Source organism: Oncorhynchus nerka, linkage group LG4, assembly GCF_034236695.1.
Source record: "Oncorhynchus nerka isolate Pitt River linkage group LG4, Oner_Uvic_2.0, whole genome shotgun sequence".
Lineage (NCBI taxonomy): Eukaryota > Metazoa > Chordata > Actinopteri > Salmoniformes > Salmonidae > Oncorhynchus > Oncorhynchus nerka.
In genome coordinates, this window is record NC_088399.1 from 45,516,619 (window position 1) to 45,543,739 (window position 27,121).

The window sequence follows — 27,121 nt, forward strand, 5'->3', positions numbered from 1 at the left end:
TGTTATGACACTGGTTATTATGAGGTGTGATAACAGTGAGTATAAATGGGGGTGACTATGGTATAAGTATAAGGAAATCTGAGTGAGAGTACTGTAATAAGAAAAAAAACATCATAGTATATAGTGATAAGATATTAAGAAGTCAGAGGTAAAAGGTAAGAAATTAATATAGAGAGTAGTATAAGGATTTAGGATATACACCCCCCAAAAAAGGTTTGATTCTAATAATTTTCACAAATACACCATAGGAGAACCATATCTAATTAAAAAACACATTCAATTTACACCTTACTAATTTTAACTACACATTCAGTTGTACAACAGTTGGCTATAAACTGTAGAATACACTGTAAGGATTCAACCACCACTATTAAATATATTTCAACACATTCTAAAAACTATAGGTCCCCACTACTGTAACATATTTGTTTAATGACAGTTTAAGTTAGTGACATGACGTTATAAAACATTTTTAAAATACAAAATACAATGAATATAGAAAGTCACCACCCCCTTTCAAAATGTTCACATTTTGTTGCCTTACAGACTGAAATGAAAACACATAAAATTATACTTTTTCCAGCTTTATTTACACACAGTAACACACAATATCCAAGTGAGATTATTATTATTTTTTTAAATCCTAAAATTAATTACATGTAAAATAGTGAAATACCCTATTTGGATAACTGAACACCCCCCTTAGAATTGCAATTGTACATTTACCACCTTCCAGATCACAGACCAAGCTAATTGGCTTCAAATTGTGATCAATTGTAGTGACTTTGATTAGTTCAGAATAAAAGCAGTTGTTCATAGAGGACTCCACTGCTTAGTAGTACAATTCAAAGCAAAGAATCCACTATGGGCCGAAAGGTACTTTCAAAAGATCTATGAAATAAAGTTGTGGAAAGGCACAAGTCAGGGGATGGATATTAAAAGATTTGTCTATCCCTCGGAGCACAATTAAGACCATTGTTATGAAGTGGAAGGCGTATGGCACCACCCAGACCCTGCATAGATCAGGCCGTCCTCCAAACTGGATGACCGGGCAAGGAGAAGACTGATCAGAGAGGCTTCCACGAAGCCAATGGCAACTTTGATGGAGCTAGAGGCCTTTATGGCAAAGACTGGTCAATGTGTGCATTTGACCACAATATCACAAGCACTCCACAAATCTGGCCTCTATGGGAGGGTGGAAAGAAAAAAAACGCTCCTCAAAAAAAGCCACATCAATTCTCGTTTGAGCTTTGCCAAAAAGCACATTTGTAGATTCCGAGGCCAAGTGGCAAAAGGTGCTGTGGTCAAATTAGACCAAAACTGAACCTTTTGACCTGAACGCAAAACGATGTGTCTGGCGAAAACCCAATACGTCTTTCCACCTAAAGAACACAATGCCTACAGTAAAGCATGACGGTGGCAGCATCCTTTTGTAGGGGTGTTTCTCGTCAGCAGGGACTGGAGCGCTTGTCAGGATATAATGGACAGTGCAAGATGCCGACAGATTCTTGAGTAGAACCTGCAGGCCTATGCCAGGAAGTTGAAAATGGGAAGATGGTTCACATTTCAACATGACAATGACCCAAAGCACCGCTAAAGCAATTGTACAGTGGCTGAAGGACAAGAAGGTGAATGTCCTTGAGTGGCCTTGTCAGAGCCCCGACCTAAATCCCATCCAGAATCTGTGGAATGACTTGAAGAGTGAGCGGTCACCATGCATTTTGACTTAGCTTGAACAATTCTGAAAGGTAGAATGTGCAAATATTACAAAGTCCAGATGTGCAAAGTTAGCAGAAAAGTATTCAAAGAGACTCATGGCTGTAATTCAAGCAAAAGGTGGTTCCAACAAGTATTAACTCAGGGGGGTGTTCACTTATCCAAATAGGGTATTTTACAGTTTTAATTGTAATAAATTGTCACATTTATTTTAATATTTTTAAAACTTGGATAGTGTAGAATACTGTGCCTAACTAAAGCTTGGAAAAAGTCTGATTTTATGTGTGTTCATTTCAGGCTGTAAGGCAACAAAAGGTGAACATTTTGAAAGGAGGTGGTGGCTTTCTATACCCACTGTAAATACACTACCGTTCAAAAGTTTGGGGTCACTTGGAAATGTCCTTGCTTTAAAAGCACTTTTGTTAATGAAAATAACATCAAATTGATCAGAAATACAGTGTAGACATTGTTAATGTTGTAAAAGCTGAAATAAATCATTCTCTCTACTATTATTCCGACATTTCACATTCTTAAAATAAAGTGGTGATTCTAACTGACCTAAAACTGGGAATTTGTTATTAGGATTAAATGTCAGGAAATGTGAAAAACAGAGTTTAATGTATTTGGCTAAGGTGTATGTAAACTTCCAACTTCAACTGTGTAATAACATGATTAGAATATATCTGAAAATGGATGTAGCAACTACAGATTGGCCCTTTAAGTCGATCAAAAGTGTATGAGTTTGAGCATGTGTCCATTAGGCCTATGGATTTATTTTTTATCAGCATGAATTAAATTGAGCGATAAAAGCCCCACTTTTATTTCATAGGCTGGGATCCGCACTATGCAGCTGATGCAAGAGCGTACATTTTTGCAAGAGTGCTGTCCACTGGTTTCAAAAACAATGATTGATAGGCAGCTTAAACTTCTTGAATTCAACCATTATTGGGTTCAAATACACATTTAGATTTCTGAACAGCCATCCACAACAACCACAATCCGTAAGACACAAATAGCTAAATGAGAGAGCAGCAGTGTGATTCACATCAATGTGCTATGTAGATATCAATAGTAAGTGATATCTCTATGGCCGTAGACTACACCACTGCTGTCATCCTTACCTCCAAGTGTTTATTCAAGTTGGATAATCTTCGGATGCCGACAGCAGTCGCACCTTTGGAAGACATAGCTTAGACTGTAGCCTACAAAAGCCTATTCCTGCTCTTTTACCGCAATCCATCATCATAGTGGTCTCTGACTTGTGGTCAGACACACTCAAGTGGAACAAACATCCTTTCTGAATTTAAAAGTAATCAAAGTAATCATAATTTTTCAAAAGTTTACAGTTTCCGTTACTCCCCAACCCTGTTCATATGGCGCTTGATGGTTTGCGACTGCACTTGAAAAATATTGTGCTATTTATCACAGACTACTTTGTGTCAAAGTTTAACAAGGACATTTGTTTTGAAACCATTTCAAATGTTTAAATAGTCGCAGGATTTTATGTCATCAACCCGGGATATGGCATATCTCGTTGGCTCTGGGGTCATCCTGATTTAATCCTAATATAATCTTGTTTCTCATAGTCTGAGAGTCTTTAGGTGCCTTTTGGAAAACTCCAAGAGGTTAGGGTTAGCCTTTTACTGAAGAGTGGTTTCCGTATGGCCACTCTACCACAAAGGCCTGATTGGTGGAGTGCTGCAGAGATGGTTGTCCTTCTAGAAGGTTGTCCCATCTCCACAGAGGAACTCTGGAGCTCTGTCAGAGTGACCATCGGGTTTATCGGGCGACCAGCTCTAAGAAGAGTCTTGGGGGTTCTAAACTTTTTCCATTTAAGGATGATGGAGGCCATTGTGTTCCTAGGGACCTTTAATGCTGCAGAAATGTTTTGGTACCCTGACCCAGATATGTGCCTCGACACAATCCTGTCTCGGAGCTCTACCGACAATTGAACCTTATATAGACAGGTATGTGCCTTTCCAAATCATATCCAATCAATTGAATTTAACGCAAGTGGACTCCAAGTTGTAGAAACATCTCAAGGATGACAAATGGAAACAGGATACAACTGTGCTCAATTTTGACTCATAGCAAAGGTTCTGAAAATGTATGTAAATAGGTTGTTTTCTCTTTGTCATTATGGGGTATTGTGTGTAGATTGCTGTGATATTTGTATTTATTTAATCCATTTTAGAATAAGGCTGTAATGTAACAAAATATAGAACATGTCAAGGGGTCTGAATACTTTCCGAAGGCACTGTTGTTTTCTTTCAACATACTGTACTTGGTTTCCTTTTTGGTGAAAGGATAGTACTAGTGTTTATGATGAATATTTATTGTCTTTAAACATGAAACGAACTAAAATGCACCGAAATATACACGGAAATGGGTAATCAGCTATTTCAGTAGCTGTTTCACAAAGCATTTTTGTATTTTGCTGTTTGTAAGGGTTGAACTAATGGCATGGTGATAACTGTCAATCCATTATGTCAGTGCGCTGGGGAAAATAAATACTACACCAATAAAGAAATAGAAAATAAAAAAAACTGAAACAAAAAGGTGGTTAAACAGAAATAACCACGAGAACAACAATAAAAACAACAAAAAACACTGATGTTGGTTATAATGACAAACAAAGGAAAGAAACTGCTGTCAAACTTGAACTACTTTTGAATATAAAAATGTATCCAAAACCTTTCACTGATTGATGAGTTATCATGAGTAACAAACTTTAGTTTATTCAAAAACATACGGAACATTCCTGTCGCATCCCATTTTAAAAATGACTTTGCCACCTAGGCCTGTAGATTAAAGCACATTAACTTTAATTTGACTGTGGCTTTAATCAATAAAGAGACCATTTTTAATTTGGAATTCATGCATTTGATTCGTTATCTAACCGACCAGTCTGTGCAGGTTTGTCCCAACCTATGGTAATTACTGACGGGGCGGAACAGTGGTACCAATGCTGTAGTACACAGAGCTCAAGCACCTCACCAGGTGGTTGCTTGCTATGACGTCAGCCCAAACTCAAAAAATAGGAAGGGCATTAAGCTGCTTAGGTTTTCAGCCCTGTCTCTCTAACTGTTGTACTGAAAAAAATAAAATGATCAGTTAACATCTCAATTTTTTTGTTTTCTAATTGTTTTCTCAACATTTTTTCCCCCCCCAAAAACTCTAATAATTCTGAAATAACTAAAAACATTAAAGAACTGGATGAAAATGGATTCCTTTACTCAACAATATGTGTACAGTTGCATTGATACTATCCAAGTACTTTCTAATCTAAGGAAATGTAATAATTTGTGAACAAATGTCAGATGTGAACAAATACTGTAGTCAATCCTATAACATCTAATGGTCAGGATAATGAAAATGCGTACAGAAACAGTACATGCTATATTTGATCAATATTCCTTTGTTTTAGTTACCTCTGTCAAATTACTACTTTATCAGCCTGTATGTTCAAAACAAAAATATGTTACACCTACTTCAGGTTTCTTTTCAATGGAGGAAGGAATTAATGTAACTTTGTGAATTAATGTAACTTTGTGAGTTCATGTTCTGGAAGATGTATTTGAGTTCGGATCCATTTTAGCGTCCCTCTGGGTCATTTTACCTGGATGTGCGAATATTGTAGTTGTAATAAAGCATTTACCTGCTGCCTATTCGTCGGCCAGGACACTCTTGACAACGAGATGTGCTCATCTCAAGAGGAACTCCTGGTCAAATCATTTTTAGATAGAGATACAATGAATTGTGCAACATGTTATTTGTTACAATGCATGGTATTTTTTTGTTAAAGAACCAACCAGATAAGCACTTAGCAAAATGCAGTCCATATATAAACGGGACATCCAGCACTGATCATGACATTGTATTTTCCCTTGTATGAGACAAAACACCCTTTTTTAAAAGTCCAAATGAACGGATTTATTCCATAACACTTCCTGATTTAGGAGAAGTGTTATTTTAATCTTTGGTGAAAAGGGCAAATGTAAATCACGACCACCACAGAGGTCAAAGGGGCATACGTTTCAGAGGGTAGTAAACACACACTCAGAATCTACAGGGCAATGGAATTGATGTACAGTACTATAGCCAGATGTTTAAAGATATGGGAGGATTGATTCATATGACCAGTAAATGGTAGTATGACCATATCGTATAGGCCCTATGGACTATTAATTCGATCTGAATTGCATATCCCAATCATGACATCATGTTTTATCGATTGACGCCGACTTGCCTGTCATAATAATATTGCAATGTTGAGCCAATACTTGGGATGCAAATAAATTCAATATCAACATGCCTGAGTCACACAAACAAACATAACAATTTAAAATCAATTTACAAATAAGAAAGAAGAAAAAACAAACAGAAAATAAATACAAACCACAGGCTTAATCCAGGTTTTAGACATTTGCACACTATCGTTCTGCAAATTAAAATTGATTTTATAAAAATCTTCTCACAGAATTTGTTATTTTAAAAGACACTGGGTGCCTATACAAAAACTCCACTCCAATCATACCGCCCCTTTTTGATTATACAGTGCCTTCGGAAAGTATTCCAGCCCCTTGACTTTTTCCACATTTTGTTACATTACAGCCTTATTCTAAAATGTATTAAATAAAACAAATTCCTCAATAATCTACACCCAATACCCCATAATGACAAAGTGAAAACAGGTCTTTAGAAACCTTTGCAGATTCATTAAAAACAAATTCCTTATTTACATAAGAACTCAGACCTTTTGCTACGAAACTCGAAAATGAGCTCCGGTGTATCCTGTTTCCATTGATCATCCTTGAGATGTTTCTACAACTTGATTGAAGTCCACCTGTGGTAAATTCAACTGATTGGACATGATTTGGAAAGGCACACACCTGTCTATATAAGGTCCCACAGTTGACAGTGCATGTCAGAGCAAAATCCAAGCCATGAAGTCGAAGGAATTGTCCGTAGAGCTCCAAGACAGGATTGTGTCAAAGCACAGATCTGGGGAAGGTCCCCAAGAACACAGTTCTTCCATTGTTCCTAAATGGAAGACGTTTGGAACCACCAAGACTCTTCCTAGAGCTGGCCACCCGGCCAAACTGAGCAATCGGGGGAGAAGTGCCTTGGTCAGGGAGGTGACCAAGAACCCGATGGTCACTTTGACAGAGCTCTAGAGATCCTCTGTGGAGATGGGAGAAACTTCCAGAAGGATAACCATCTCTGCAGCACGCCACCAAATAGGGTTTATGGTAGAGTGGCCAGACGGAAGCCACTCTTCAGTAAAAGGCACATGACAGCCCACTTGGAGTTTGCCAAAAGGCAACTAAAGACTCTCAGACCAAGAGAAACAAGATTCTCTGGTCCGATCAAACCAAGATTGTACTCTTTGGCCTGAACGCCAAGCATGGTGGTGGCAGCATCCTGCTGTGGGGATGTTTTTCAGTGGCGGGGACTGGGAGACTAGTCAGGATAGAGTTAAAGATGAATGGAGAAAAGTATAGAGAGATGCTTAATGAAAACCTGCTCCAGAGTGCTCAGGACTTCAGACTGGGGCGAAGGTTCCCCTTCCAACAGGACAATGACCCTAAGCACACAGCCAAGCCAACACACAAGTGGCTTCGGCACAAGTCTCTGAATGTCCTTGAGTGGCCCAGCCAGAGCCCGGACTTGTACCCGATCGAACATCTCTGGAGAGACCTGAAAATAGCTGTATAGCAACGCTCCCCATCCAACCTGACAGAGCTTGAAACAATCTCCACAGAAGAATGGGAGAAACTCCCCAAATACAAGTGTGCCAATCGTGTAGCGTCATACCCAAGAAGACTCAAGAATGTAATGCTGCCAAAGGTGCTTAAAAAAGTAATGAGTAAAGGATCTGAATACTTATGTAAATGTATTATTTAATTTCTACAAACCAGTTATTGTTTTTTCATTATGGGGTATTGTGTGTAGATTTGAGGGAAGAAAATTTTCATCAATTTTATAATAAGGCTGTAACCTAACGAAATGTGGAAAAGGTCAAGGGTTCTGAATACTTTCCAAAGGCACTGCAGTTGTAGATTGAATGATAAAGTGCCTGAGAATATTGTCAAGTGTAATTTTGTGAGATTTGTTATAGATCAAATTCACAATAATGTTCTGCTGTTGTATATCAAATATTTGTCAATGCAATTTATACAAATGTCCCTGAGTTTTTGCTTAATAGCTTATTTTAATAAGTCTCTAGCCCTCAGCATACTTTAGGATGATACATATTCCCAACCACTACTACCCAATTCCTATTTTATTTCGGTAATGGTACATGCTTTATTTATTTTAATGCTTTATTTTAAAATAATCTCTTCAAATATTGTTTCTGATTTATTAAAACAATTATATTCAAATTTAATGTTTGAAATAGCTCATTTTTATTTTAAGGAATCTATATAAGTTTTGTTAAGATATATGCTTGTCAAAGATTAAAACAAGGCTAGATGGGCCCAAGTCTACCTTAACATCCTTCAAGAAAGTGGAAATTCGAGGGCTAGGGAATAAATGGGGGCAAAATAAAGTATTTGTACAATATGAACTTAAGACTCTCATGGAGAAGCAAAACATTCCAACATCCCTACCAACCTCACTTCAAAATAAAGCCTCTCAATGCAGAAACTGCAGTTGAGAGACGCAAAATGTGCTCTCTATAAAGAATATTATTGCATACAACATCAGTTAACTTTGTACTTCTGTTAAAATCTAAAACCTGACAAAGGCACTTGGGAACATAATAAAGTATTGTTTACCAAGATATTTGCTATATTTTGTCCTAATAGATACTTTATGTGGAAACATATAATGGCCGTCTTAGGACAAAGAGTCCGTACAGTACATACAATATGAAAGAGGTGCCTTTTCAATACGGATGCATTACTTACACTAACCGTTGAAAAGTTTGGGGTCACTTAGAAATGTCCTTGTTTTTGAAAGAAAAGCACATTTTTTGTCCATTAAAATAACATTAAATTGATCAGAAATACAGTGTAGATATTGTTAATGTTGTAAATGACTATTGTAGCTGGAAATGGCTCCTTTTTTAATGGAATATCTACATACAGCGGTTCCTCCATTAAAAGCTGCGTCATACTGTGGCACACCTTGCGTGCTGCCGCAGCATTCTGTCATTTAATTCTCTGACAAGTTTTTGCTAGTTTGACCACCAGAGGGCATCTTTGAGAAGCATTTGATAGTATTACGTATTGGCATTAGCAGAGAATTTTAAATATTTTTTGTAATAACATAGTATATGGGGTTGATTTTACAATCTACAATAGATACTGTAGTTAACGTGGGAAAGTGCCTAATTCCTTACATAACAAAGAGCAGGCCATGTCGGTACTACAGAATGTGGGGCACGCAGGAGACCGGGGTCCCCCATTTGGGAGGAAGGAGAAGGCTGTCCTGGTAAATAGGATTTTTTTCTTAACTGATTCCATATGTGTTATTTTATAATTGTGATGTCTTCACTATTATTCAGAATGTAGAAAATCGTAAAAATATAGAAAAATCCTTGAATGAGTAGGTGTGTCCAAACTTTTGACTGGTACTTGATTAACTAATTTGATTAATATTATGGGGTTTTGAAAAACAAAAAACCCTCTGTTAGGATGGAATGGAAAATATGGGGCTTTACAGCATGATGTCCGGCAGTATAGTACTGGGCTTTTTAGCTAAATAATCCCTGTGTCATGCTAGTCTCAGAGCAGCAGAAAGAGTGCTAAAATAGTTCAATATGCTCTTTAAATAAATAAGACCTACACCATTTTTAACCGTTTATCTAAGACATTTAAAATGTAATGATTTGACTCTCCATCAATAATTACATTTAGAGGATTGGAGGACTCTATATCCCTGTTAGGGATAGGGGGCAGCATTTTCACTTTGGATGAATTGCGTGCCCATAGTGAACTGCATCCTACTCTGTCTTAGATTGCTAATATATGCATATTATTATTAATATTGGATAGAAAACACTCTGAAGTTTCTAAAACTGTTTGAATCATGTCTGTGAGTATAACATGTCTGTGAGTATATCAGAACTTATGTAGCAGGCAAAACCCCAAGGACTAACTGTTCAGATCTTTTTTTCCCCCCTCTCTGTTTACTATATTGCCATTGGATATTTAATAGGAACCCATTTTCAGTTCCTACCGCTTCCACACGATGTCGCCAGTCTTTGGAATATGTTTGAGGTTATTCCTTTGTTCTATGAAGAAGTAGGCCAACTCGGAACTGGGGACAATTTATGAGTTGCACAAGACGTTAACAGCAGTGCTGGTTTGTTTTCGTTCCTATATTGAATACAGATTGCCCAGTCTACAATTTGATCGATTATTAACGTTTAAAAATACCTAACGTTGTATTACAAAAGTAGTTTGAAATATTTTTGCAAAGTTTATAGGCAACTTTTAAAATATTTTATAGTGACATTGCATTTTTGTAAGCTGTCTTTTTCTGGATCAACCACGCTATATATAGACGGAATTAATCGAACAAAAGGACCAATTGTGATGTTTATGAGACATATTGGAGTGCCAACAAAAGAAGCCAGTCAAAGGTAATGTATATTTTATATTTTATTTCAGCATTTTGTGTAGCGCCTGCTATGCTATAGCTCCTTTGTTTACTGCTGGTGCAGATGGGTGCAGGCTATCAGATAATAGCTTCTTATGCTTTCACCGAAAAGCATTTTTAAAATCTGACATGTTGGCTGGATTCACAACGAGCGTAGCTTTAATTGAGTATCTTACATGTGTGATTTAATGAACGTTTGAATTTTATAGCATTTTATTTTAATCTGGCGCTTTGTATTTCCCCTGGCAATTGGCCAGTTGAGACGCTAGTGTCTCCCCTATCCTCAAGAGGTTTTAACCTAGAGTTAGTGAGAAAAAGGCAATTCTTTATATTGGGGTGAGACATTCTCACTGATTTGTAAATAAAGCCAGTTATTCAGAATTATTTATTTCTCGAGAAACCTAACTTGATTATTTAGCAGACATCACTTGCTTATATTCAGTCATCACATATCTTAAGAATATCATGAAATATTTGAAGATGTTCGTTTCTTCATGCTGGTCTCAGGGCAGTGCGAAACGGAGCTGAAATAGACGGCCACAGTGGGAAGGCTATGTATTCTGTGCCCATTCATGGTATCTCTCTTCGGTTACACATCCTTTGAATAGCATAATGTTCCGGGCGGCCCTTGCTGTGCCTGGTGAGCAGTTGGTCAAGTGTTGTTGTCAGAAGAAGAATGAAAATGTCAGGGTGACATTCTGCCTGTTGACTCTGCCTGTTGGAGGTGGAGTTCCAGAGGTGGCCTGACATGGATTGCGACTCCATCTCGTTCCTTTTCAACGCGTGAGTGAGTCAATGACTATTCAAGCCATTGACTCACTAATGAGTGAGTCGATCGGCAAAGGCAATCTGTAATCTGCGGGCATCATGCTCAAAAAGGGAACACTAAGATAACACATCCTAGATCTGAATGAATGAAATATTCTTATTAAATACTTTTTTCTTTACACAGTTGAATGTGCTGACAACAAAATCACACAAAAATAATCAATGGAAATCAAATGTATCAACCCATGGAGGTCTGGATTTGGAGTCACACTCAAAATTAAAGTGGAAAACCACACTACAGGCTGATCCAACATTGATGTAATGTCCTTAAAACAAGTCAAAATGAGGCTCAGTAGTGTGTGTGGCCTCCACGTTCCTGTATGACCTCCCTACAACGCCTGGGCATGCTCCTGATGAGGTGGCGGATGGTCTCCTGAGGGATCTCCTCCCAGACCTGGACAAAAGCATCCGCCAACTCTTGGACAGTCTGTGGTGCAACGTGGCGTTGGTGGATGGAGCGAGACATGATGTCCCAGATGTGCTCTATTGGATTCAGGTCTGGGGAACGGGCGGGCCAATCCATAGCATCAATGCCTTCCTCTTGCAGGAACTGCTGACACTCCAGCCACATGAGGTCTAGCATTGTCTTGCATTAGTAGGAACCCAGGGCCAACCGCACCAGCATATGGTCTCACAAGGGGTCTGAGGATCTCATCTCGGTACCTAATGGCAGTCAGGCTACCTCTAGCGAGCACATGGAGGGCTCTGCGGCCCCCCAAAGAAATACCACCCCACACCATGACTGACCCACCGCCAAACCGGTCATGCTGGAGGATGTTGCAGGCAGCAGAACGTTCTCCACGGCGTCTCCAGACTGTCACGTCTGTCACATGTGCTCAGTGTGAACCTGCTTTCATCTGTGAAGAGCACAGGGCGCCAGTGGCGGATTTGCCAATCTTGGTGTTCTCTGGCAAATGCCAAACGTCCGACACAGTGTTGGGCTGTAAAAGCACAACCCCCACCTGTGGACGTCGGGCCCTCATACCATCCTCATGGAGTCTGTTTCTGACCATTTGAGCAGACACATGCACATTTGTGGCCTGCTGGAGGTAGACTCTGTTTCATGCTACCACTAGAGTGAAAGCACCGCCAGCATTCAAAAGTGACCAAAACATCAGCCAGGAAGCATAGGAACTGAGAAGTGTGGTCCCCACCTGCAGAACCACTCCTTTATTGGGGGTTACTTGCTAATTGCCTATAATTTCCACCTGTTGACTATTCCATTTGCACAACAGCATGTGACATTTATTGTCAATCAGTGTTGTTTCCTAAGTGGACAGTTCGATTTCACAGAAGTGTGATTGACTTGGAGTTACATTGTGTTGTTTAAGTGTTCCCCTTTATTTTTTTGAGCAGTGTATATATATTTAATTCTCAGAACATTAACCATGTGTGTTCACTTGTTTTGTACTGTTCTGTAGTTTTGACCCAATGATTCGTCTGACAAACAAAGAACTTTGCGTCCTGCAGGCCCAGGCATGGATCAAAGCTGGCGAGACATTCAATTACGTCATCTTCACAGATGAATCAACCGTGGCCCTTGAGCAATTTGCTCAAAATTGGAAAAATTTGAAGAAAAAAAGGAAGAATATCAAGAAGATTGACAAAAGCATAAAATTTGATGAAGAAATGCTGTTTTGAGTTAGAAATGTAACACTTTAGAATACTTAAGCATCGAATACATTGCAAGTTGAGCTATTTTCACAACAGTAGCCGGGCTGTAAAAAGGCTATTGTCCTGCTAATAGGAATCATTTGCATTATGGGCTACATTCTTTATTGTAACCACAATGTCACACATAATTTGTTTCTACCTTTCCAATTACTTCTAGAGTTCGGGATTTACAAATGTGCGCTTTTAATTATTAGTTACATTGTTTAACTTCGAACATGCAGACTTTTTTATTTAAATGATTGTTTTAATGTAGGATGCTACATTTTTGACCAGTTGCAATTGTAAGTAGGCCTAATAAAAGAAATCCTACTTCTATTAGGCTGTTAAGCCTCATAGCCTACCTCAGCCAGTTAAGTTATTTTATATAGGTCTAGGTTCTGAAGAAATAGACTCCAATTAAGCCCTCTTGTTGTTTGTAAAGACAATTTCAAAAGGCACTTGCACATCTGAGCTATCTTTTTTGCTGGTGCATGGCAACAGCCGGATAAGATGAGGAAAAGAGGAAGAAACCCGCGCACTGCGCTTGATCGTGTCACTGATCTTTAATAAGCCTTATGTATCGGCCTCACGGCCTTCCTCAGAGCTTTTGTGAGTGTTTTAAATTAGCACCCTACACCTAGCCACACCCACATCCGTTCCACGCATCGAAAGGAGTTGGAGGCGAAGGAAAACAAATAAATGCTACCAAATATAACAATATGCATATCATAAATATTCAAATAAAGTGTGTACATAAAACATATTAAACAGGTCTGTAAAAACACAATGAGGACATCGACCTACCAAGCAAGTTTTCATAAATCATTGGGTAGTGTAAGAAAAACGTCAGTGTAATCTGAAATAGGGGCATAATTCATGTTCAAATTTACAACATAACATACATAGGCATTTCATAATTAAGATCTTTAGGAAATAATGTCTGGAGGGAGAAAATCTAAAAACATTCTGGATGATTTTCTTTTGTGGCTGGCAGTTGGCATGGACAAATTTATCTTGGAAATAAAACATGCCAGTGTTTCTTGACCGCATCTCCCACTTTTCGCGAGTATATGTAGTTGTGAACATTACAGAGTGTTCTTTAGTTTTAGCAGGTCTTCTTTGTAGCAATTCATGTCTTGTTTTCCCCAATGCCAAATTAAGAGCTTCATCCACACATTGTGGAGAATAGCCTCTTCTTCGAAACCTATTTTGCGCATTTCCGCTGCTTTTTCGAGATAGTCCTGAAAATTATTTGTTGCAAGTTCGGGAGGAGTGGGTTTCACACCTAGCTCAAGTTGGGGAGGGGGGTTCACACCTAGCTCAGCTGTTAGAAAATTCTTTAGTAAAGGTTGAATAGTCTATTGTTCAGCTAATAGCCCATCCTGCTACGCTTGTGAAAAACGAATAATAATACTTTTTTCCCTTTCCACGTTAAAGATTCCAATTGATAAAGTGTTTTTAGCCACAATCGGCCTCAACCCCAGTTAATACATTTGGGCACAGTCGATAGTGTGCTGGACTTCGGGCTAGAATGTTGAGGGTTCGAAAACTGTTCTCTGCTTGCTATAATGAATGAGTTTGATACACCTGGTATTGGATATGGCTGAAAAAAACTTGATAAATAACGATTTTCGTAAATTAACTTTATGACAAAAACATATGCACAATCGTTTGTCTCTACATTAACTAACATATTCCTCTCAATTGTATTTTTTTTAGCTTGACTCGTTATGACGTTATAACTACATACACTTGCTTCCCGTAATGTTTTGTCAGCCATCTTTGTTGAAGTCACCAGGGACTGCTGGCCCACGTCAAATTCGTCATTAGAATCACTCGATATGATTGGTCATATAAAAGCCTTGGGGCACAAATGCAAAATAAGTGCTCTAACTCCCCCTTGTGGTAGTCTGGAGCAATGAAGCCGTGACGTACCTCTAAGTCCCGTGGTGTAAGCTCGCAACTTTTAAAGGAGGAACCACTCTTGGCGTACAGAGACCCATTATCAGCAACCATCACTTCTGTGTTCCAATGGCACGTTGTGTTAGCTAATCCAAGTTTATAATTTTAAAAGGCTAATTGACCATTAGAAAAACCTTTTGCAATTATGCTAGCACAGCTGAAAACTGCAATTCTGATTGAAGAAGCAATAAAACTGGCCTTCTTTAGACTAGTTGAGCATCTGGAGCATCAGCATTAGTGGTTTCGATCACAGGTTCAAAATGGCCAGAAACAAAGACCTTTCTTCTGAGAAACAAACTCCTCACAAGTCCTCAACTGGCACCTTCATTAAATAGTATCCTCAAAACACCAGTCTCAACATCAACATTAAAGAGGCGACTCCGGGATGCTGGTCTTCTAGGCAGAGTTGCAAAGAAAAACAATGTCTACACTGTATTTCTGATCAAATTGATGTTATTTTAAGGGACAGAAAATGTGCTTTTCTTTACAAAACAAAAACAAGGACATTTCTGAGTGACCCCAAACTTTTGAACGGTAGTGACTAGTGCAATATTCTACAAGCATTAGATGCTATATGCTTTGTACTCTGTGTGGCCATGTTGAAATGTGAGTTTTGCAGGCAAGTTTATCCCATAATATTTTTAGTTATAAAGCACTCAATTGAGGAGAAACAGCTAGACCAGATTATATCATAATATTTCCCAAATTTGGACATAGTAGAAATATACTACATTATGAGCAAATTAATTTAAAACAATTATACTTTAAAATGGAAAAGTTACTTAGAAAAAAAACAGTATTAAAAACAAATAGATGCCCTGGTTGCATTACATACATGTGGCCCTTTTTTCCATCATTATAATAATTATGTTTCAGATTTATTGATTATCGTTCTTTATGACTTTAGTTAAATGGTCACTAATAATGGCCAAGTTTGTCTATGTTGCTCTTAGAAAGGAAAATGCTTGAATCTAGGGTTGCAACAATCTGGTAACTTTCCACAAAAGTTTTTCCAGAAATCCAGGTTGGAGGATTCCCATATTTGCTGCATATTCCCTCCTGAATCCAGGAATATCCCATCTGGGATTTCTGGAAAACCGGGGAATTTTGTGGAAAGTTTCACGAATTTTGCAACCCTTGGGTCCCAAGAAGCTAAGTGGCATCATATCATGTGTACAAGCCGTGCCTGGAAAAGCCTGGTCAAGCTGGCTAACTTCCTCCATGGTCTCACGTGCCCGGATCAGCCAGTCTTTGGCTGCCCTGGCTGGCCTTGGCCTAGGGATGGGGTCAGGGTGCAGCTCATACCTAGGTGTGCAGGTGAATGAATACGGAGGCACATGCAAATGCATTCTAGCTTCCGTCCAATCGCCGGAAGGGGTTCCAGTTGGGGGTCAACACAAAACCAAAGAAGGGACGGATCTGGGACAGATCTGACACCCTACCGGATAGTCAGTGAAATGCATTGCCACTGACTATCATTTATTAACACAATTGGACTTTGACTTCATTTTGAAAACAATCTATGTTACCAATGTAATTTGTTTGTAAAATTAAGATAACTTGATGGAAAGAGAGGAGGAAAGAAAGAACAAAGATAGTGCAGCTTACAAGTCATGCATTGCGATGGACACAGTGCTGTGACGGAGGGCAAACACGATAAAAACAGATAGATACACATGACACAGCACAGGCAGGGCATGACAGGGCACCAACCCAACACAGTACAGTATCAACAGCAAGGTGTGGTCATGGTCTTACCGATGCGGTCCAGGCGGTCGATGGCTACAGTCTCAAAGGCACGGCGCATCATGGGGTACTCCTCCAACACCTCGTTGAAGTGATCCACAGAGAGGGAGAAGAGACGGCAGTAAGTGTCGGCACGAACGCTGGCCGTGCGTCTCCCCTTCGTCAGCAGACAAATCTCTGTAGAGAAAATACAATATGCACAATTAGACAATAAGCTCAATTCTTACTTTTTGATGTCACTGAAATAATGCACTGTTTCTGTTTGCTCATGAAAGAAAGATAGATACCCACACTTTCGAACACTCCTGCAGTTTTATTGTGCAAGAAGACCATGGGTCTGTGGGTATCTTATATTTCTTTAATTACTACTGGATGTGTGTACACTACTTATAAACTCTTTCTGTTTGGTGTCTATGCTGACTAAGGCTTCATGGCCAAAATGCGTTCCATTGTCAGTAATACCTTTGTTTGTTAGAACAGAGGATCTCTGATAGACACACAGGGTGGGACGAACCAATGGACTGAGTAATTACAGCCATAACAAAGACCAGCTCTAACCTAATCTGGGGTGTGCAACCTCCAACATTGGACAAATTACCATATAAATGAAGAATGAGCAGTTTCCAAGGTACAGCTGGATCTGGTGGCATGATAACCTAATGTGCATGTCAATAAAATGATGGTCGCTGCATTGTAACTAGAGCTATGCAGAGTCAATTCATCATGTTGTCACTTTGAGCTGATGAGTCGGAAAAATCACTATGTACTGCTGGTTGCTGATACTGCTAGTGTTGAGTATGTACAGTACATACTGTATACAGTATAGACACAGTGGCCAGGATTAAAACAAAGACAGATTACAACCTGGTGAACTGTGATTGAACTTTGAAGATGATTTCTTCCTGAGCCGACATCCACAGCAATTGCAGCGATCATGATCTCAGTGATCATTACATTTACATTTAAGTCATTTAGCAGACGCTCTTATCCAGAGCGACTTACAAATTGGTGCGTTCACCTTATGACATCAGGGCAACTGCCTTTAAAAGTCTATAGCTGTGCACAGGTATAGTTAATATTTGATGGATTGAATCCTGGCCTCATTGCTTGACTTGGACTGAAATAGGTGCTAGTATTAATTTGGGTGCTGTTTATATACAGGTGCAGGAACTCTGCAACACTTTCCAGCTTATATTCTATAAGAGGAAAAGGAGCTCAAGCAGTAAAATATTTGAGGTGCTGGTTCTCAGCTCCCCTCAGCTTGGCCTGTATGTAGCGAGCGTAGTCCCAATACTTTTGCTTCCTATCGAAGTGGTAGACAGTACCTAACCAGACCTTCAGTACCTACCCAGATGACATGTACAGTATGTTAGCCACTGGGACCTAATGTGCTAGACTTGCTTCCCTAATTCCAAGATCAATCACTCTGCCCATGGACATGTTACCCATCACATTTGACTGACGCTATTCTTGGATCTAATTCAGGAAAGGTAATTATCAACCCTGCTACTGTGGGGTCAGACCATCCAAACAGACCTATCAGAAAAGAGGGTCACTGGGAAAGTAAACCTTGCACATCTTGTCCCCAGGGGCTAGCTGATGTTAGCTGATGCTAGGGTGTTGCAGGAATTAAATTCCTCTGTTTTAATACCCAATTAAAATCAAACACTCTGTCAATTCATAAGGATTTGTATGATCCTTATTTGTATAAAATTGATAGAGCCGAGTCTTAAAGTCAACCAGCAGCTTTTATTCACGAGAGTACTGCTCATTACACATTTTACCACAGGTTATAAACTGAAAAATGACGACAGCGTTTTCTAAACTGTTCCGTCTCTTCTTGACACTGGTTCAGAGGCTGTATAGTTCTCAAACCTTCCCACATCGTCCAGAGCCAAGGTCAGCCTGTGTAGATAAGCATTCTAGCCAGTCTGGCGATATAGTTAATTCATTTCTACCAAGGAACAGACAGTCATTGTTCTAATTCTTGATTATATTTACACACATTATATTCAGTACTAGGATTAAAAAGAAAATTCATACATATACAGTAACATAATAGTATTCTGATTAGTCAGTCCTGATTGAAATGTATACATAGTCATCATTGATAAAAATTCCCTTAACATAGGGTTACTATTTATTGATAGTGTATAGACAAACATGTCCATATGCTGCAATATTTTCTTTAGAGCAGAACAGTGAGTCATATTAGTAGCACAGTGAATGAAAAGAGGTATGATTTATTAGAGGAAAATGCCCTTGACATTCACAGCCTAGATTTCCTTTGTGAAAAGTGTTAGCTGCTAGAGCTGCCTGCTGTAGCCCGCAGGATATGAAAACAGAACGCTCAAGCTGCGAGTGTGAACAAGGTGTTAGTGCTCTTACAATGGAAAAATCTCCTCATAAATGCAATCTATGTTGGCACAGAGAGACTCCATGGGGTGCAACATGACAGGAGGCGGCCACACTGGATGTGTCTGAAATGGCACCCTGTTCCCTATGTAGTGCCTATAGGGTTCTTGTCAGAAGTAATGCACTGCATAGGAAATGCCATTTGGGACACAGCCAGAGCCAAACTGCCACACCGTCCCCCCTCTGTACTCATAACCTCTTCACTCTAATTACTTCCTTACCATCCCAGTCCAAGAGAAAGTATACTATTCATAGAGAAAGAGAGAGACAAAAAATAATGAGCTAGCAATAACAAATACACAGCAGCTAAGAGCAGATATAGAGTTGGTTGTATTTGGGGTTAATTGTAGTATTTTACAGTTTGTGGCTGGCGGCACAGAGGAAAGGAGGAAGGTTAGCTGTTAGCCGCCTGAGTGGGCGAGCAAAGAGAAGGTGTTTCTGTCACTCTCACAAATGAGTGGACAATCGGTTAGCTTATCTCTCCTGTCCTGTATCTCCTTCAGGGTAAACAGTGTGGGAACAGAGCCCAGGCATCCAGCCTTGTTGCAAAGTCTTCTTGATGACAAGCAGACCTGGGTTCAAATAATATTCATAGAATTTGAACCCAGATCTGTTGTGGGAATGAGGAAGACTAGTCATCTGGACAACCAGGCCTCGAAGTGTGAGGCCTAGGAGAGTGTGACTCACCGGTTAGTACCGCTCCACATGATCTGACGTGTCTCTTCATCGCCCCTTCCTGTCATATGTCATCACCATTGACCCCTGGGGTACCCTGGGTAATTTGCCATCACTTCATGTGTCATACATCTCATTTCCCCATGGACCCAAGAGCTGGGCTATGTTATGATTTTGATAATGTGGTTAAGTGGAGGGGAAGTAGTGAGTCTCCTGACTAATGCTAATCCAATATGGTAATGATATTCAGTGGCACTGGGTGCAGCTAGCCGAGCATTGCCGGTTATGGGCTGGTCCAATGGCCGCTATATTATGATGCTGATAGTGTGGTTCAGTGGAGGGGAAGTAAGGAGTTTCCTGAATGGACCAGCTGCTCCCAAGTTAGAGCTCATCTCTTAATGCCATACTCATGCAAAGACAAACAGATGAGGTAAAAATATCACCCCCACCAGATGGGCAGCTGGCCGGAAAAGGGGCCTGGTTTCAGCATAACATGGTAGAATGACTGGCAACACACACACACACACACACACACACTTTGTGCATCAAAACAAGTGGAAGCTTTGTTTAATTTAAATTAGATTTCCCATTCATTTGGGGGCTTACAGTGCCACCACCACACACATCAAGCTCAACCTAAACAGAGTTCACTGTTGACACCCCTGAAATTCCCTATATAGTGCATTACATTTGACCAGAGCCTTATTGGGCCTTGGTAAAAGTAGTACACTATATGGAGAATAGGGTGTCATTTGGGACGTTAACAAAAAGTGCAGAGCTGAAGCAGTACACTACAGTACAATCTCTAGATGGAGCTGCTAACTGCACCCTCGCTGTGACCCATTCTGATTAGAGCCTTAATTTGCCCATGTCATAATACAGTTCAAGTCAGAAGTTTACATACACCTTAGCCAAATACACAATTCCTGACATTTAATCCAAGTAAAAATTCACCACTTTATTTTAAGAATGTGAAATGAGAATGATGTATCTAATCTTTTATTTCTTTCATCACAATCCCAGTGGGTCAGACGTTTACAAACACTCAATCAGAATTTGTTAGCATTGTCTTTAAATTGTTTAACTTGGGTCAAACATTTCCCACAATAAGTTGGGATAATTTTGGCCCATTCCTCCTGACAGAGCTGATGTAACTTATTCAGGTTTGTAGGCCTCCTTGTTCGCAGACGGTTTTTCAGTTCTGCCCACATATTTTCTATAGGATTGAGGTAAGGGCTTTGTGATGGCCACTCCAATACCATGACTTTGTCCTTAAGCCAAATCTGCCACAACTTTGGAAGTATGCTTGGGGTCATTGTCCATTTGAAAGACCCATTTGTGACCAAGATTTAACTTCCTGACTGATGTCTTGAGATGTTGCTTCAATATATCCACATATTTTTCTCCCTCAAGTGCACCAGTCCCTCCTGCAGCAAAGCACCCCAACAACATGATGCTGCCACCCCCGTGATTCATGGTTGGGATGGTGTTCTTCTGCTTGCAAGCCTCCCCCTTTTTCCTCCAAACATAACGATGGTCATTGTGGCCAAACAGTTCTATTTTCGTTTCATCAGACCAGAGGACATTTCTCCAAAAAGTACGATCTTTGCCCCATGTGCAGTTGCAAACTGTAGTCTGGCTTTTTATTGGCAGATTTGGAGCAGGGGCTTCTTACTTGCTGAGCGGCCTTTCAGGTTATGTCAATAAATGACTCGTTTTACTGTGGAAATAGATACTTTTGTACCTGTTTTCTCCAGCATCTTCACAGGGTCCTTTGCTGTTGTTCTGGGATTGATTGGCAGTTTTGACACCAAAGTACATTAATCTCTAGGAGACAGAACGTGTCTCCTTCCTGAGCGACTGCATGGTCCCATGGTGTTTATACTTGCATATTATTGTTTGTACAGATGAACGTGGTATTTGGAAATTGCTCCCAAGGATGAACCAGACTCCACAGGTACACCTCCAATTCACTCAAATTATGTCAATTAGCCTATCAGAAGCTTCTAAAGCCAATTTTCCAAGCTGTTTAAAGGCACAGTCAATTTAGTGTATGTAAACTTCTGACCCACTCAAATTGTGATACAGTGAATTATAAGTGAAATAATCTGTCTGTAAACAATTGTTGGAAAAATGACTTGTGTCATGCACAAAGTAGATGTCCTAACCGACTTGCAAAAACTATAGTTTGTTAACAAGAAATTTGTGGAGTGGTTGAAAAACGAGTTTTAATGACTCCAACCTAAGTGTATGTAAAATTCCGACTTCAACTGTATGTCATAACAGCTGACATAACTTGTCATAATACTGTTATGACATATGTGTTATTTTATGGCTGGTTATTACACCTACATAAGTGTCAAACCCCACATTTATTCAAATTTGTGTTTTCACTGCCAAGAAGTTTCCTTTCATTTGAACGTTTATTTCTTAAATAATTTGTTTTGTTGTAATGAATTCTTTAGTCATGTTTTTTTCATAATTTTTCATCATAGAAAATACACTTTATGACACTGTCATGAAGCATTATGACCATCCTCTGTCACTTTACTTAGACTAAGAAAATACACGCCATGACACTGTCAAGAAGCATTATGACCATCAAAGTCATATATGCCAGATAGGCCTATCAGATACATTGCCATCTTGTCCTCCTCCTGAAATCTGCTCCTGCATTCATCCCAGTCATCAGCAACAGAGCATTGGGGTAGGTGGATGTCTGACATCAATGTGTTTGCAATTACAATGTAATTTTACCTCTTGAAGCTAGGGGGCACTATTCTTATTTTTTGAAAAATAACGTTCCCAAGTAAACGGCCTATTTCTCAGGACCAGATGCTAGAATATGCATATAATTGACAGTTTAGGATAGAAAACACTCTAAAGTTTCCAAAACTGTAAAAATATTGTCTGTGAGTATAACAGAACTGATATTGCAGGCGAAAGCCTGAGAAAAATCCAATCAGGAAGTGACTCTTATTTTGAAAGCTCTGTGTTCCTATGCATCCCTATTGGCCATTGAAAGGGATATCAACCAGATTCCTTTTTCTATGGCTTCCCTAAGGTGTCTACAGCCTTTAAACGTAGTTTCAGGCCTTTATTTTGAAGAATGAGCGTGAATGACCACATTGTAAGAGTAAGTGGATAGATGGGGGCTCTCAGAGTGATTCTTGCCGGTCCTAGTGAAAAGCCAACTGTCCCGGTTGATATACACTGCTCAAAAAAATAAAGGGAACACTTAAACAACACAATGTAACTCCAAGTCAATCACACTTCTGTGAAATCAAACTGTCCATTTAGGAAGCAACACTTATTGACAATAAATGTAACATGCTGTTGTGCAAATGGAATAGACAACAGGTGGAAATTATAGGCAATTAGCAAGACACCCCCAATAAAGGAGTGGTTCTGCAGGTGGAGAAAACAGACCACTTCTCAGTTCCTATGCTTCCTGGCTGATGTTTTGGTCACTTTTGAATGCTGGCGGTGCTTTCACTCTAGTGGTAGCATGATACGGAGTCTAAATCCCACACAAGTGGCTCAGGTAGTGCAGCTCATCCAGGATGGCACATCAATGCGAGCTGCGGCAAGAAGGTTTGCTGTGTCTGTCAGCGTAGTGTCCAGAGCATTGAGGCGCTACCAGGAGACAGGCCAGTACATCAGGAGACGTGGAGGAGGCTGTAGGAGGGCAACAACCCAGCAGCAGGACTGCTACCTCCGCTTTTGTGCAAGGAGGAGCAGGAGGAGCACTGCCAGAGCCTTGCCTAATGACCTCCAGCAGGCCACAAATGTGCATGTGTCTGCTCAAACGGTCAGGAACAGACTCCATGAGGGTGGTATAAGGGCCCGATGTCCACAGGTGGGGGTTGTGCTTACAGCCCAACACCGTACAGGACGTTTTTCATTTGCCAGAGAACACCAAGATTGGCAAATTCGCCACTGGCGCCCTGTGCTCTTCACAGATGAAAGCAGGTTCACACTGAGCACATGTGACAGACGTGAAAGAGTCTGGAGACGCTGTGGAGAACGTTCTGCTGCCTGCAACATCCTCCAGCATGAGCGGTTTGTCGGTGGGTCAGTCATGGTGTGGATTGGCATTTCTTTGGGGGGCCGCACAGCCCTCCATGTGCTCGCCAGAGGTAGCCTGACTGCCATTAGGTACCGAGATGAGATCCTCAGACCCCTTGTGAGACCATATGCTGGTGCGGTTGGCCCTGGGTTCCTCCTAATGCAAGACAATACTAGACCTCATGTGGCTGGAGTGTGTCAGCAGTTCCTGCAAGAGGAAGGCATTAATGCTATGGACTGGCCCGCCCGTTCCCCAGACCTGAATCCAAACGGGCACATCTGGGACATCATGTCTCGCTCCATCCACCAACGCCACGTTGCACCACAGACTGTCCAGGAGTTGGTGGATGCTTTAGTCCAGGTCTGGGAGGAGATCCCTCAGGAGACCATCCGCCACCTCATCAGGAGCATGCCCAGGCGTTGAGCCTGATTTTGACTTGTTTTAAGGACATTACATCAAAGTTGGATCAGCCTGTAGTGTGGTTTTCCACTTTAATTTTGAGTGTGACTCCAAATCCAGACCCTCCATGGGTTGATACATTTGATTCCCATTGATAATTTTTGTGTGATTTTGTTGTCAGCACATTCAACAATGTAAAGAAAAAAGTATTTAATAAGAATATTTCATTCATTCAGATCTAGGATGTGTTATTTTAGTGTTCCCTTTATTTTTTTGAGCAGTGTATTATCAAATAGATATTTGAAAAACACCTTGAGGCTTGATTATAAAAAACTTTTGCCATGTTTCTGGATATAATTTGGAATTTTTGTCTGCGTTGTCGTGACCGCTTTTTCCGGTGGATTCCTGGGCATAACTCACCAAACTAACAGAGGTATTTGGATATAAAAAATATCTTTATGGAACAAAAGGAACATTTGCTGTCAAACTGGGAGTCTCGTGAGTGAAAACATCCGAAGATCATCAAAGGTAAATGGTTAATTTAATTGCTTTTCTGATTTTCGTGACCAAGCTTCCTGATGCTAAGTGGAAATAATGCTATGCTAGGCTATCGATAAACTTACACAAACGCTTGTGTTGCTTTCGCTGTAAAGCATAATTTCACAATCTGAGACGACAGGGTGATTATCAAAAGACTAAGTTGTGTTTCAAAATATTTCACTTGTGATTTCATGAATATGAATATGTTCTAGTAATATTTTTTGACTGTTGCGCTCTGCTATTCAGCGGTTGCTTATGACAATTCTCCCAGAGCCGGGAGGGGTAGTTCTAACAAGGTAAATGTCAAAAGATTTTATATATCATAAACATACTGTTACCACGTAGGATATGGTGTAATGTAATGTTTTGTCTTGTGTGGTAGGTTTTGATACTTATGTAGGAGTCATAACCAGCTATTGAATAACGTAGTACAGTATATGTCACAACAGGTCTAAATAAGTGTCATGAAAGTGTTATGACCATTTTATAATAGGTTGTGACAAGTTATGTCAGTGGTTGTGAAATATGACATGTTTATGAATGTGTCATAACTTGTTATAATGCTGGGTGTCAGGTAAAGTGTTACAGTTTCACGGGTCCACTATGTTTTAATCAGATTCAGCCCTGAGAGCTTCTGGTCAGGATCCTCATCTCTCCCAAGTGGTCATTCTCTCTTTCTCCCCTTACCCATCTGTCTATCGCCTCCTTTGAATTCCATGCTGTCACAGTTACCAGCCCTTTCAAGCTTAACATCCTTATCATTTATCGCCCTCCAGGTTCCCTCGGAGAGTTCATCAATGAGCTTGATGCCTTGATAAGCTCCTTTCCTGAGGACGGCTCACCTCTCACAGTTCTGGGCGACTTTAACCTCCCCACGTCTACCTTTGACTCATTCCTCTCTGCCTCCTTCTTTCCACTCCTCTCCTCTTTTGACCTCATCCTCTCACCTTCCCCCCCTACTCACAAGGCAGGCAATACGCTCGACCTCATCTTTACTAGATGCTGTTCTTCCACTAACCTCATTGCAACTCCCCTCCAAGTCTCCGACCACTACCTTGTATCCTTTTCCCTCTCGCTCTCATCCAACACTTCCCACTGCCCCTACTCGGATGGTATCGCGCCGTCCCAACCTTCGCTCTCTCTCCCCCGCTACTCTCTCCTCTTCCATCCTATCATCTCTTCCCTCTGCTCAAACCTTCTCCAACCTATCTCCTGATTCTGCCTCCTCAACCCTCCTCTCCTCCCTTTCTGCATCCTTTGACTCTCTATGTCCCCTATCCTCCAGGCCGGCTCGGTCCTCCCCTCCCGCTCCGTGGCTCGACGACTGATTGCGAGCTCACAGAACAGGGCTCCGGGCAGCCGAGCGGAAATGGAGGAAAACTCGCCTCCCTGCGGACCTGGCATCCTTTCACTCCCTCCTCTCTACATTTTCCTCTTCTGTCTCTGCTGCTAAAGCCACTTTCTACCACTCTAAATTCCAAGCATCTGCCTCTAACCCTAGGAAGCTCTTTGCCACCTTCTCCTCCCTCCTGAATCCCCCCCCCTCCCTCTCTGCAGATGACTTCGTCAACCATTTTGAAAAGAAGGTTGACGACATCCGATCCTCGTTTGCTAAGTCAAATGACACCGCTGGTTCTGCTCACACTGCCCTACCCTGTGCTCTGACCTCTTTCTCCCCTCAAACTCCAGATGAAATCTCGCGTCTTGTGACGGCCGGCCGCCCAACAACCTGCCCGCTTGACCCTATCCCCTCCTCTCTTCTCCAGACCATTTCCGGAGACCTTCTCCCTTACCTCACCTCGCTCATCAACTCATCCCTGACCGCTGGCTACGTCCCTTCCGTCTTCAAGAGAGCGAGAGTTGCACCCCTTCTGAAAAAACCTACACTCGATCCCTCCGATGTCAACAACTACAGACCAGTATCCCTTCTTTCTTTTCTCTCCAAAACTCTTGAACGTGCCGTCCTTGGCCAGCTCTCCCGCTATCTCTCTCAGAATGACCTTCTTGATCCAAATCAGTCAGGTTTCAAGACTAGTCATTCAACTGAGACTGCTCTTCTCTGTATCACGGAGGCGCTCCGCACTGCTAAAGCTAACTCTCTCTCCTCTGCTCTCATCCTTCTAGACCTATCGGCTGACTTCGATACTGTGAACCATCAGATCCTCCTCTCCACCCTCTCCGAGTTGGGCATCTCCGGCGCGGCCCACGCTTGGATTGCGTCCTACCTGACAGGTCGCTCCTACCAGGTGGCGTGGCGAGAATCTGTCTCCTCACCACGCGCTCTCACCACTGGCGTCCCCCAGGGCTCTGTTCTAGGCCCTCTCCTATTCTCGCTATACACCAAGTCACTTGGCTCTGTCATAACCTCACATGGTCTCTCCTATCATTGCTATGCAGACGACACACAATTAATCCTCTCCTTTCCCCCTTCTGATGACCAGGTGGCGAATCACATCTCTGCATGTCTGGCAGACATATCAGTGTGGATGACGGATCACCACCTCAAGC

General features: G+C 40.8%; 1 protein-coding gene across 2 annotated transcripts in view; it reads right to left on the minus strand.

The window, feature by feature from the left end:
• The window catches only part of LOC115128162 (potassium/sodium hyperpolarization-activated cyclic nucleotide-gated channel 1-like), a 45,410-nt gene that overhangs the window by 5,149 nt on the left and 13,140 nt on the right, over positions 1 to 27,121 (minus strand). For both annotated transcript variants that reach the window (XM_065017585.1, XM_065017584.1), the window contains exon 4: positions 16,528 to 16,692. In XM_065017585.1, the coding sequence (XP_064873657.1) occupies positions 16,528 to 16,692 (165 nt within the window). The remainder of the gene's footprint in view (positions 1 to 16,527; positions 16,693 to 27,121) is intronic.